At 41.7% G+C, this 13,130-nt stretch overlaps 1 protein-coding gene and 1 long non-coding RNA gene across 5 annotated transcripts in view; one reads left to right on the plus strand and one right to left on the minus strand.

Annotated features, from left to right (window-relative positions):
- The window catches only part of IL1RAP (interleukin 1 receptor accessory protein), a 135,771-nt gene that overhangs the window by 90,402 nt on the left and 32,239 nt on the right, over positions 1–13,130 (minus strand). For all 4 annotated transcript variants that reach the window (XM_031957422.1, XM_031957424.1, XM_031957425.1 and 1 more), the window contains exon 2: positions 7,773–7,837. In XM_031957422.1, the coding sequence (XP_031813282.1) occupies positions 7,773–7,837 (65 nt within the window). The remainder of the gene's footprint in view (positions 1–7,772; positions 7,838–13,130) is intronic.
- LOC116422172 lies at positions 3,251–6,897 on the plus strand. The gene is made up of 2 exons (XR_004232716.1): positions 3,251–3,453; positions 6,158–6,897. It is a non-coding gene; the product is annotated as an uncharacterized LOC116422172 (long non-coding RNA).

The following is a 13,130-nucleotide window of genomic DNA, read 5'->3' on the forward strand; positions in this document are numbered from 1 at the left end:
TTGCATTTGGGAGAAGGGCTACGAACAATTTGAGCAGAAGATAAATCTTGGGAAATCTCTCTCCCGCCCCCACCTCTGACACTTGCGATTTCTTTCCTTTCTGATATTTGAGAAATGCAAGAAGAGCAATGTTTTGGAACGTGTCTTCCTCTGTCTTGTCCGGGCCACCCTGGGTGCTCAGGATGCTCTCCTCCTTCCTTCCTCTGAGACTCCCTAGCTTTCTTCCAGGTTCAGCTTACCCCCCTACAGAAATCCTTTATGTACCACATATAAATAAATAAATAAATATATATATATATATATATATATATATATATATATATATATATATACACACACACACATATATATATATATACACACTATATACAGAAATTACATCTCTCTAGGTTTGTCTACATATCCCTGGGTCTTTATGTCCATATATAGTTATATCTACATATATGTATGCATATACTATTTGCTTGCTATATATACTATACAAATCATAGGCTTATATATACCTACATCTGTAGATATATGCTTATATATTTATATATATGTAAATCTATAGTTTGTATAGTATGTTATGTATACACGAGCACATGTATGTGTAAATGTATATCCATTCTTGCTTGTCTGTAGATAGATACATCTGTCTATAGATACAGGCGTCAACTGTGGGCACACAATAAACATGCACAAACGTGAATACACGTACATAAATATGTAATAAGTCTGTTTATACACAACCACATGCCCCATAAGAATATTCATATCTATTCATATATATGTGTGTGTGTGTGTGTGTGTGTGTGTTTTCAAAATACAAATTACTCAGTCCATATATGTATATTTACATGTATAAGTGGGCATATAATTATGCATCTATATACTATATTATGAATATATGGAATATGTATGACCTAATAATGAGATAAGGGGAGGTGAGTATGAGGCAGGGAGGGAATGAGCCGAGCGTTGAGGGAAATGGGGGAGCCAAAGAGGGAGGGAGAAGGAGCACATTCCGGACACTTGGGATGGCCTATGCAAGAAGCCGCGAGACAAAGTTCAAAAACATTTGTCTTTATGTTTTTCTCAAATATCGAAAAGGAAAGAAATAGGGAATGCGGGAGGCAGGGGCTGCAGCAGGGCTGAGACAGAGGTTTCCTGAGGCTGGGCCCGGCTCGATTTGTGGACAGCCTTTGCCCAGGCCCAAGAATTCCTTGGTACAGGTCTGGGTGCCCCCGCCCCGAGGTGACTGGGCTCTCTAGGACGTGTTTCCGGTAGGGCGGGCGATATGTGAGAAGCTAAGAACTGGAGGAGAGCCCATCTGGGGGGAGCGAGGGGGGGGGAGTTTCCTCCTCGAACAGAGGCACGGCTCAGATATTTGTCACTGCTGGGAAACCAACTTTGATAAGCAACCCTTCAACTTCCTGACATGCTGCCGGGGAAACAGACACGGAGGGAAATGGATGTGAAGACAGAAATGTCTGATGCAGGAGAAGAAAAACGGTTTGTGCCATCGATTGTGTGTATCAGAGAGACAGAGACTGAGACAGAGACAGAGAGAGACAGAGACAGAGAGAAAGTAAGAGAGAGACAGAGACAGAGAGAGCCCTTGCCATCCAGCAAGGTATTGCAAAGAGTGACTTTTAGTTGTAGCAAATAATTCTATCTTCCCTGAATAAGAAAAGGTCAGGGAAAAAAGGAGAAGGGGCTAAGTCTTTGTAGGAGATGAAACCCTCCTTGTGTTAGAGTCTGGGAATGTTGTCTTTAATGGAGCCATTTGTGTCAAGCCTGGCAGCCCACTTCTCTCCGTTAGATCCCTCCTCCAGCTCATGGTGTGAAGGCAAAATGGAGACAGACTCAACTAATCTACCATCTGTGCTTAAAACAAAAAGGTGAATCCCCCTCCCTATTGAGAACATTTCCATGGCACAATCTCACCAGAGGTTCCTCCAGGAGACTCTAATATTAGAATGGGACCCTTTCCAACCTGACTAAATGAAAGGGGGCTGAACCATTAAGCAGGAGTGGACAGAAGGCTGAAGTCAGAGGGCATTCGTTGAGTTCAAATCTTGCCTCTGATGCTCGATAGCTGAGCGTGGACAATTCACTTAATCTCTCAATTCCTTGGTTTCTTTGGTTAAAAAAAGTGAGAGGTTACACTAAATGGCTTCTAAGCTCCCTTCCAGCTTTAGATCTAGACCCCATCAATCGGATGATATCTTCCTTTAGCAAGACAAGTCACACGATGGTGAAATATTATTCCCTAGAACTCTGAAAGTGCCAGGTTAGATTTCTGACAGGGAAAGGTAGAGAATGCACTTTGTAGACCTTAAAGTTCCAGGAGAATATTGTGATTATCATTATTATTGTTATTATTCTGATCATTATTATTTCCTTTTTCTCATCTAAGTTAATGGTGTTCAGATAACTAAAAAAGCCCAAGACTAGTCATTCTCCTGCTATTATTCTTTTATGCTGAGCGTTTTGAGAACATTGTGAGAGTGGATAAAATGCTGGATACTGACAATAAATAAAGTATTGGGTTACAAGCTCCCCCTATATAGGTTCAGTCATCACTATCAGTCATTTGTTATAAGACAGAGCATTTTGTTTGGTGGTAGAACACCTGCCCTCTCCTCCCACTTCTGTTGCTGCTGCTCACTGTCTCTACACTTGGGGGTTAAGTGCTTTGCTTCTCTGGGCCTCAGTTTTCTCATGTGTAAGAGAAAACTTAGATTTTCTAAGATTTTGACTAGATGATCTCAAAGTAAAATCTCTTTCAACTCTAATGATGTTGGTCCTTTGCTTTTATGAGAAATTTGCCAGTCTCGTCCTCAGGAGGTGAATCAGTAGCACAAAGATTGTCTAAGGCGACGTAATGAGCAATATCAATACCTTTGTGTACAGAGATTTAGTGATGCTCTGGGACAGGCAGTTATGGTCTCCCACAATCCACCCCCCCATTCACCCTGTTCCCCTTTCCATTTTATTTTCAGCTACAATGCTTCCCTTTTTCCCCTCCTCCCGGTTGGGAAGCCAAGTGCAGACACAGACACAATTCACCTCTTCATAACGATCGCAACTGAATCCTTGCCAGATGGGCTGCGGGGATTACCACATATTTCCTGCTTGTGGGGTGACTCAATGAGGATGGCATGAGAGCTCATCTTATTCAAGAAGTTCCCTGCTCAGGATCCACGATGGAGAGATGAGTCACAGCTCTTGGGTGGAAAGCGCCCTTTCCAGAGCTAAACAGGAAGAGGGGCTCCTCAGTTAAACGACAAGCAAGTTCATTAAGAAACCGACTTTCCAGCACGGCCCTGTAATCGCATTCATCGGTGAGACTCCGGCGTCTCAACTTCTTGGCAGCCTCGCTGACCTCCGAATAAGGGCACTGAGCTTCCTTTTGGGGAGATGGAGAAGACGGGGGGGATCGGAAGAGAGAGCTGAGAAAGTGAGCAGGTGGGTTCCTGATGTGAGCAAGTAGTGTTTCCATGACAAACTCACTCGGCTTTGCCAAGAGTCTGAGGAGAAACATGTCACGGGCAGGGTAAGTCAGCGATATAGTTGTCTAAGGAGATAACCACCCACCGGCCAACTGTCGTGTTCACCTGCTCCTTAACTGCAGGGACTTGGGATACGAGGGAGGTGAAACATGAAAAGGGCTTGGGCCAAGTGAGGGTGACAGAGCTGGTAATCGTTGCAGGGGCTAGGGAGGAAGCCTGTTCCATGGCGTAATTCGTGATTAAAATAACCAAAAAGGGATGCCCTTTTCACCAGGCAGCCTAAAAATGGTCTTATTTTTTATGGTGCCATCCTCACATTTGGGAGGATTTCCTTGGTTAAAGTTTAGTTACGTGAGATATCAAGAAGAGACTGACAAAATCTCAGAATTTGAGGAGCTATCAGAGACCAGCTAGTTCAATCTATACCAGAACAGGATTCTTCTTGATAATATATTCAGTGAGGAGTTGTCCAGCTTCCGCATCTATTGGAGGGAAACCAGGAGCCTGATGGACGTGTTAGAGAATGTGTTTTAGCCATCGACCTGAAACTGGTTCCATTTCAATTTCCACTCTGTTGTTAGTTCTGCTCTTTAGGGCCAAGCAGAACAAAACAAATCCCTTCCCTACATGACAGTGTTGCAAATAACCAGAGACATCTACCATATCTTCTTTATGGCATCTCTTGCAGATTAACTCATTCTGGTGCTCAGAGGGAATGTCCTTGATGCACTGCTCAGGTTCTTCTGAACTCTCCAGATCCCTCTAGTAACACACAATACATTAACTCCCCACCCCAGCCCAACCAGGTGAACATAACATTTCATATATGGTTTGAAAATGTCAAAGTAAAAGAGAAGCACCATTTCTCTGTATTTGTAGTCTCTCTGCTCTCTGGGAACTCAATACAAGGCTTCCTAGACCAAGAACTCTCCACTATATATATATATATATATATATATATATGTTTGTTGTTGCTATTATTATTATTATTTTGGTTTTTGGTTATTATTTGTTTATTTGCTAGTCATGGACCCTTTGGGCAAACTGGTGAAGCCTATGGATACCTCCTCAAACTAATGGTTATAAATAAGTGATCAAAATACTAAATATCAGTTAAAAGTTGATGAAAATAAAAATGTACTTTTTCCCATCTAAATGTACAGACCCCCGAAATATATCCACAAACACTTTGAGGGTCAGTGACTACCAGATTAAGAACCCTTAATCTAGGCTAGTGCAATATTTTTCTTATTGATCCCCTGAATCAAGTGTCTCCCTTCTCCAATCCATTCTCCAGACAACTGCCTTAAGTAACTGACCCCATCATTCCTCCTTACCTCCCTTCAACACACACAAACTCAATACACTCCAGTTGCTCCCTGTAACCTCCAAACTCATTTATAATTTTCTTTTTCTGACTTAGCAAACTATTGGTCCTTTTCTTCCTTTCCATGCTGTATATATTCTTACACATTATCCCCTCTACAATCCAGCCAAACTGTTCCTACTACAGAAAACCATCTCCTTTCCTGTGCCTTCCATTGACTGTCTCGTGGGTCTAGAATTCCCTCTCCTCACCACTTTGCAGAGAGAATTCTCTCTAGTTACATTTTCACAGAAAAAGACGCCTCTCCCAGGATAAGCTTCTCACTTCTATTCTCATCACTGTGCTTCGAATTCAAGACTGGAAACCCCCTGGAATAGCCTTCTCTGCCTCTGATTGGAGCACTACAGAGTGGAGAACCAAACTAATCCCAAAGCCTTCCTTTATAAAAGGAAAAAAATCATACTTCCAGCTCACCCCAAGCAAGTTTTCCTGATTTGTGCCCATGGAAGAGGCTGTCCCACTGTTCTGTCTCTTCCTTTTTCAGTATCCTCCCTTTGTTTGTCATCTTCACCCATTAGATCATCAGCCTTTTGAGGGGAGGATCTATATTTCTTCTTCTTCTTTGCATCCCCAGAACTCAAATCAGTTCATGGCCCATTGTAGATACTCAAAGTTTGTTGAATTGCATTAAATTGGTTTTCTCAGTGTTTTTCAAGAATCGATCTAAATCCCACATTTGGGAAACCTATCTGTGTTCCCCTCAACTTCTAGTCCTTTATGTCTCCCATTTAACTCAGTGTGTATTTTGTATGTGGAGAATTATTTATGTGCTGGCTTCCCTGTCAGCATCTGAGAATAGATACATTTTATGCCTTTCTTTGTATCCTTAGCAATTAATATAATGCCCGGTATATCCTAAAAGCTTACTAATGCTTATGGATTCACTTTGATTAACATGAGCTTTTCCTATTGAGTCATGTTTCCTTCCCCAACGTAGACTCATGCTTCATTTATCCAATTCCCAAGTGTAGGAACTGACATCCATCCTTTGTGAAATCCTCAGTTGTAGATTCCTTGGAATCCCTCAACATTTGGGTCAAACATTCCCAAGATGGCTTTTGTGTCTAATAATATAAATAGTCCCCAAACAGCCAATATGAGACACATAGGCTCAGTGAACTCCACTACAGAAGAGCCTTCACAAAGGGAGTGGAGAATTAGGGGGGAGGACAGGAAATCAAATGAATTCGCCTTCCACTCAAAGCTAGAAACTCCATCTGCATAGAATTAAGAGGTTTTTTTGATGGTTGTTGTTTTTATGAGTCTCTCCTAGAGTGAAAATAAGACAAAACAGAAGGCAACTCATCTCCTGAATGCTACGATGACACCCCTGAGATCTCAAGAGGAGAAGGGAGGCCTTCAGCACGCGCCACAATCCAGACAGGATTTATGAGAAAATATTGCCGGGGGCTGCAGAGAATCAGGCCTAGAAGTATTTTGTCCTGATTCAGGGAAGAGAGTGTTCAGCCTAACAACATAATGAAGTTTTTAAAATCCAGGTTCCCAAGGAGTTTTTAATCTGGAATCACCCTTATGGTATAGCTACTTTGGGCATCCACCATAGCCAAAAGTTCTTCATCAACAGAATATGTATCTGGAGAGCATGGGTAGGATGAGGTAGGAGGGAAGGAAGAAATCTCCTATGGGAAATTGCTTCAAGTGGGGTAAAAGGATGCACTAAGACTCTAGGTAGAAGAAAGAACAAATGCAAATGGATTCAGATGGATCCACTTCAAGGATGCTCAACTCAGATCTGTATTTTGGCCACCATGAGGGAGTGAATGAAATAGCGACATCATTTCACAAATTCCCAGAGGGCAAGGTCAAAGGACTCTAATAGTCATTGGCAAGCCAAGTATAATTGGCCAAATTTATAGTCTTATATGTACGAGCTAGCCTGAATACCAATGAGTCATCAGCAAAGAGTCCTGAAGCCGGCTATCATGGATTAAATAATAAAAATAAAAGACAAGAGCAAGGGGGAGATGAGTAAATATGCTTCAACTAACAGAGGGTCTATCCCAAAAAGGATGGTTGGGTTGGGTTAAGAAGGCATGTGTATATATACAGGGTAAGGAGACCGAGCTATGGACCTTCACCATGGGAGACTAGGCGTGAATTAGAGTCTACACTCCATATTTCAGACAGAGCTTAATAGTGTTCCAGACAATCATCAGCTGCACCACAAGGGCAGTTGTTCCCATTGGAAGGAGGTTGTAGCACTAGGCCCATGGGCTCACCTAGAAGTCAAATGCCTTTTGGCCTGTGAGCAAGTTCTCCTACAGAATTTGGGGGAGAGGGCTGAGGAAAGGAGAGAACCCCTAATATTCAGGCCATGCTTATTTTGAGACACAGTCTCGATCTCTTTGTGGCCATCAGGAAAATGTTCAATGGCAGACCAAGCAATGGCTGCTGTGATCCATTCTAGGCCCTGCCCGGGAGCTGAGAGGTTTCAGAATTACCAAGAACTAAAGAGTTCTCTGCTCCGTGCATTCCACTCACACAGGGTAAAGGCAATTGGGAACCACACAGATTAATTAGTGTCCCTCAGTATCTGGCGTTGCCCTGGTCTCTGTTCTCCTACCGGGCTCCAGGTGAGCACTAACAGAAGGTGGACCAAGAGGGAGAAGCACCCGCTTACTGCGTCTCTTCGGCCCTGGTCCAGAACACAGTTTGTTTCATTAGTGTTCAACACAGGTCCTGGCACACAGTAGGGCTTGATAAATGACTGATCAACGCTGAATTGGCAACAAAACAAGACTCTCTAAAAGAAGCGAAGCTTCAGTCACGGAGGAAAACGGTCTGCCCACCCACCGCTGTGTGACTGACTCCACGCCGGTCAGCGACCCTTCCCCACATTAGGAAATAAGCAGAGGTGAGCCACTTACCCGAGGCACTGCTTTTGGGGGGGCCAACGAGCAGGAACAATGCAGGAAGCCAGAGCAGTTCCATCCTGTCAATATAAGCACAGAAGGAAGATCCTCATTAAGCTCCAGTACTTAAAACCACGTCGGTCTTCCCCTTCGTCTTACAATTTCAGACCCCCACCAACAGGAACTTTTCCCTTCTTTCCATTTGTTCTGGCTTTTTTCCACATGCGACCACAGCCCAGAGACAAATACTTTTCTTCAGTGATGAATGGAGTGCCTAAAAACCCTGAATTCACATTTTTGGAAGCCAACTGCACTCGGCATTTACATTAAGGAGAAAGGGATAAACCTTTAGCTCAATATGGCTTTTTTTTTCTTTCCTATTAGAAACGAATGTCAGTGAGCCAGGAATCTAATTTCTATGATCTTTAGCCTCTCAATCACCAGAGGGGCCTACAGTATATCATCTGTCCCAAGGCCATCTGGGACATGGACCACTGGACAGCAGACCTGCCTCACTGACAGTTCAGAGGAATATGGCCTTCACATTGATTATCATGAGGGAACTGTCAATATCTGGACATCTTAAAATCAAAGCCTTTTCAACTCTTTCATGGGGAACTGTCATCAAATCACTATTGCCTTTGCCCCTAGAAAGAATCTGCAGTTCCCAGAGATTCTGTGCAACTTCCCAAACTTTAACTCCTTTTTCTGGCTACCCCTTCCACATATGGGTGGGCTCCCCCAGTAGAAAAGAAGACAATGTGAAGTGAGCAGAACCAGAAGAACATTGGACACAGTAACGGCAACATTGAGATGACCGGCTATGACAGACTTAGCCTTCTCAGCAATGAAGTTACCCAAGACGATTCCAGGGGACTTGGGATGGAAAATGCCCCTTCGTGTAGAGAGAGAACTATGGAGACCAAATACAGATTGAAGCATATTATGACTACCTGTCTAGCTTGTTTTCTTTGACATGTTTTGCCCCTTTTTCTGATTTTTCTTTTACAACATGACTAATCTGGAAATATATTTTAAATGAATGTATGTGTATGACATATTAGATTGCTTACTATCTTGGGAAGGGGGAGGAAAGTGAAAGAGGGAGGAAAAAGGTTTCTCAAAATCTTATAAAAATGAATGGTGAAAACTATTTTTACATGTAATTAGGAAAAGAAAATATTAAGTAAAAACAAATAAAATATCTAACTCAATGAAGGCAATGACTAAAATCATTTTGTATTTCTAGACTGGTCCTTAGAATAGTGTTTTGCATAAAGCAAAGCTCTTGACAAATATAAGTTCATTCAATTACAGACAAAAAGATGTCACCTCTTCTATATGGACGATGACTTTTTAAGTATATTTACCAAGCAAGGCTCTTTAATAACCTAGATAGTAGGATGCACTCTTAGATATGCTTCAGTTCGAATTACATACAGAACAATGGCATTACTTAAAATCTAAAACAAACAAATGAAATAAAAAATTGCAACCCTTTTTGTTTTGTACTCCCTTTCTCATCAATATATTTCTAGGGGTAGTGTGGATTATTTATGAAGAATGAGTTTTGGGGCAGCTAGGTGGAACAGTGGACAGAGCACCAGCCCTGAATTCAGGAGGACCTGGGTTCAAATTTGGTCTCAGGCACTTAACACTTCCTAACTGTGTGACCCTGGGCAAGTCACTTAACCCCAATTGCCTTGAAGGTGGGTGGGTGGGGGAATGAGTTTGGTCTTCCTCAAGTTACAAATGCCTAAATTCCAAACAACTTATATGTCAAAATGACATATCTTCCTCCCTTATCTATTCTAAGGTCATTCAGCTACAGCAACTGTGCTGTTTTCAAGATCACAACCCAGCTGTACTGGGCCAACATGACTAACTGATGTTCAAGATGGAGACCTGGCTAACATAATGATTCAATGACTAGAGGAATGCTATGATCCTACTTTTCTTTATATATTTAAATACTCACAACTCTTAATTCCAGTTTTCTCCAAAGATTTTCTTATTTCGTTTCCCTCATATTAAATTGTTGACATCACAAAGAAACAGAACAAAACAAAACAGCAAGAATAAAACTAATGACAACTAAAATTCCCTCATCACCCTCTATTTATGAGCCAATGAGGAATTCTGTGGTGATTAATTTTCAAACGTGAATTAGGGACATACCTGTATTAATAAAGAGACAATTCATTTTTTTAAATTTGATGCAATAATGAAATAGGGAAGCACCATGTTAAGTTCTTGGAAGGATCCAAGTGTTTCTTCTTTTACTAACTAGATAAAAGCTCCATCTGCTCTATAATCATTATACATTTGAATTTCAAGTTTCACCTTTCTAGAGGCCATTTAACCATGCTGAGCCACAGTTACCCACCTCGTCAGTTAAATGGGAGTAATTATGTCTATTATATCTGCTTCACAGGGTATCTTGAGGAAAAAACGAAATTGTAAAAGTGAGGTGTTTTGCAAACTTTGAACCACAATAGGAGTATAAGTTGTTCTCATCTTCATCCTCCTTATCTCCCATGTTGTCCTCCCCAGGGACGTTCAGCACCATAGACAGAGATTCAGAATTCAGTCCTGGCTTTCTTTGTCTTTGTCCTCAGCTGGATTTTTTCCCAATAACTCAATGTCCAAAAGAAAGCTTTCCAAGTCGTGGATAAAAACAAAAATAATTGCAATAATTTGCATCCCCGGGGTGCTTTGAGATTGACACAAACCCTCTTCAGGAGGCACAGCAGCCCAGAATTCTCCTGCCCACATCCATAAAATGCCGCACTATCTCCTGCTTATGTCAGAATAGCTGTGCTTCATTGTGGACTCCAGGCAGCTGAATTTCAAGCCCAAGCCTGAGGCATGATGGAGCACACTGGTCCCTCAAACTGCTTTTGGCTCAGAAAACAGGACCACACTCATGCATGTGCCAGCTCCTCCCACCTCCGCGTTTTCCCAGTTTACCTACTGTGTGCTTTTGAATTCTGAAGGACACAGTCTGAAGACATTCCCATTATTGTGATTGATAGCCTTGATTGTTATTCCTGAGTTACTGACTGATGTGGGGGGGGAGAAGAAAAAAGCAAAAATGGACCTAGGGAGAACCTTTAGATCGGTAATGTATGTACAAACACATACTCTCATACACATACAGTTACTCCCCCTATGGGGATCCATTATAATAAAACAAATGGGTCTTGGCTTTCATGGACAGGCCAAATGAGGTCAAGTTACTGTGGGGGAACTAAATGTTGCCAGAAGTTCAGACAATGTTCTTTCAAACAATAATAAACCATACTTATTTTCTTTGAGCACATCTTTGTACAAGGGCACATGTTAAATGTTTAATAAATGCCCATTAACTGACTATCTGATAGAATGAATTAGGAGTGTCATATAGACAGCTTGGCAGAGATTGAAATGCTTTGTTGTTACTCATTCAACAAATCACACTGCCCACAGGGGCGAAAAAATAAAAGCATCCCTCCCTTTTACTGAGCTTCCATTCTAATGGGGTACAAAAATGTCAGTTCAAAATAAATACAAAATTTATTGTGTTTTACAACTGCATAAAAGACTTACAACTTAGAAACCATGGAAGGGCTCAGGAGCTGCAGCACAGACTCAGCTGGTAGGAAGCTGAGATTCTAAAAGGTGTAGGTGAGGAAGGGAAGTATTCCAGTCATAGTGGAATGGAGCTACCCCACAAGGTCAGTTTTGAAACCAAGTGTAGATGGGACCTGGGTGATACAGCAGACAGAGTACTGAGTCTGCATTCAAGCTGACCTGAGTTCGAGTTCAGTCTCCTACTCTTCCCTGGACAAGGGACTACCAGGAACCCTGGACAAGCTCCTTAATCTTTACCTGTCTTATTTTCCTCAAATAACATGGGGATTATCAGAGCACCCATCTCCCAGAGTTGTTGTGACTTCAAAATAGGAGAATTAAGGTTCCTAAAAGGATCTGCAAGCCTTAAAGTACTATACAGATGATAATTATAATGATCATCATGATCATCATGATCATGGTGTAAAGGACATCCTTGTCCAGGATAAGAAGGGCACTAAAGTTCCTTCCAGTTCTTAAATTCCATTATCCTTTGAGGTAGTTACTTCTCTTTTTCAGATAAAGAAACTAAGTCTCAGAGAGAAAGAAAATGACTTGAGCAAAATCATGCAATGATGAATGATTCTACAGTTAATTGTTATAGTCCGAATTTGAACCTAGGTCTCTTATCTTTGGCCATGTTTGTCATGGTGCTTCTTCATCTCAATTATTCTCTGTTTTCTCACTGCAAAATGGGGTAGCTGAATCCTCCCCCCATAAAGTGCCTTCCAACTTGCTGATTCTGTGATTTTCTGAACTTGAACAGCTAAATTAGTGCACAGCTCACCAGATTCTCAGCCAAGCACTTTGCCTGTGCTTAAAGGTATCCACTTGGAGTGGAGTCCCTGGACAAATAGCCCAGGCTGAGACCCTCCTTTTGTACGGCCTCCTCCTGTCCTTCCTGAGAGACATATTCCATTAGTTACTTCATATTTATTTAAACAGCCACAAGCTGCCTGCGGCTAGAGTGAGAACACATACATTATGAACTAGTCCCTCAAGCCAGAAGGAAGTAACTCACCAGAGCAAGAACATTGCTTGATTTTATTCTGAAACCTTAAGTACTTTGAATGCCTCAGTTATCATATTTGTGGTGATAATAATAACAATAACAATAACAGTTCTGACAGATGAACATTCTGGTTAAATATGCTGATGTGCAAATGGAGTGAGGAATGGAGGGAGGGTCCAGATTTTTCCAGAGCAAAGACCATTGAATTCAGAATTGGAAATGAGGCTGGAGGGTTCCATCTCATGTACCTTGTGGATTCTCAGAGTTTAAAAGGGAACTCCAAGGCCATCCAGTCTGGCCTGCAGCAGAATTAGCATGGGAGCCAACTGCTGGGGCTAGAAGGAATCTTTGGGGCCATCGAGTGTAATTTCCTTATTTAACAGTTGAGAAAACTCCATTCCTAGCAAGGATAAGTGGCAGGCAGACAAAATTGAAATTGAAATCCCCATCCTCTGACTCTAGAGACACTGCTTTTACCATTTAGAGCTCAAGGGTCTCTCCTCTACATCCCAAGAAGTAGTTTGCTGGCTTTGATCAAAGACCTCAAAGAAGGGGAAGCTATTGTCTCCTCAGGTGTACCCCACTGTGCTTTAAGAAAGTGCTGGTCTCTAGGGAAGGTTCCCCCCCTTTTATATACCAAATCTTTTTTGAAGATTATATATTTGAAAAAAATATGTATTTATATATATTTGTTTTCCCTGGCTTATAATCTTGAACAAAACAATACCTTTAACTTCCTGAGCCCCAAT

The sequence above is a fragment of the Sarcophilus harrisii genome, chromosome 3 (assembly GCF_902635505.1).
Source record: "Sarcophilus harrisii chromosome 3, mSarHar1.11, whole genome shotgun sequence".
NCBI classification, from domain to species: Eukaryota; Metazoa; Chordata; class Mammalia; order Dasyuromorphia; family Dasyuridae; genus Sarcophilus; species Sarcophilus harrisii.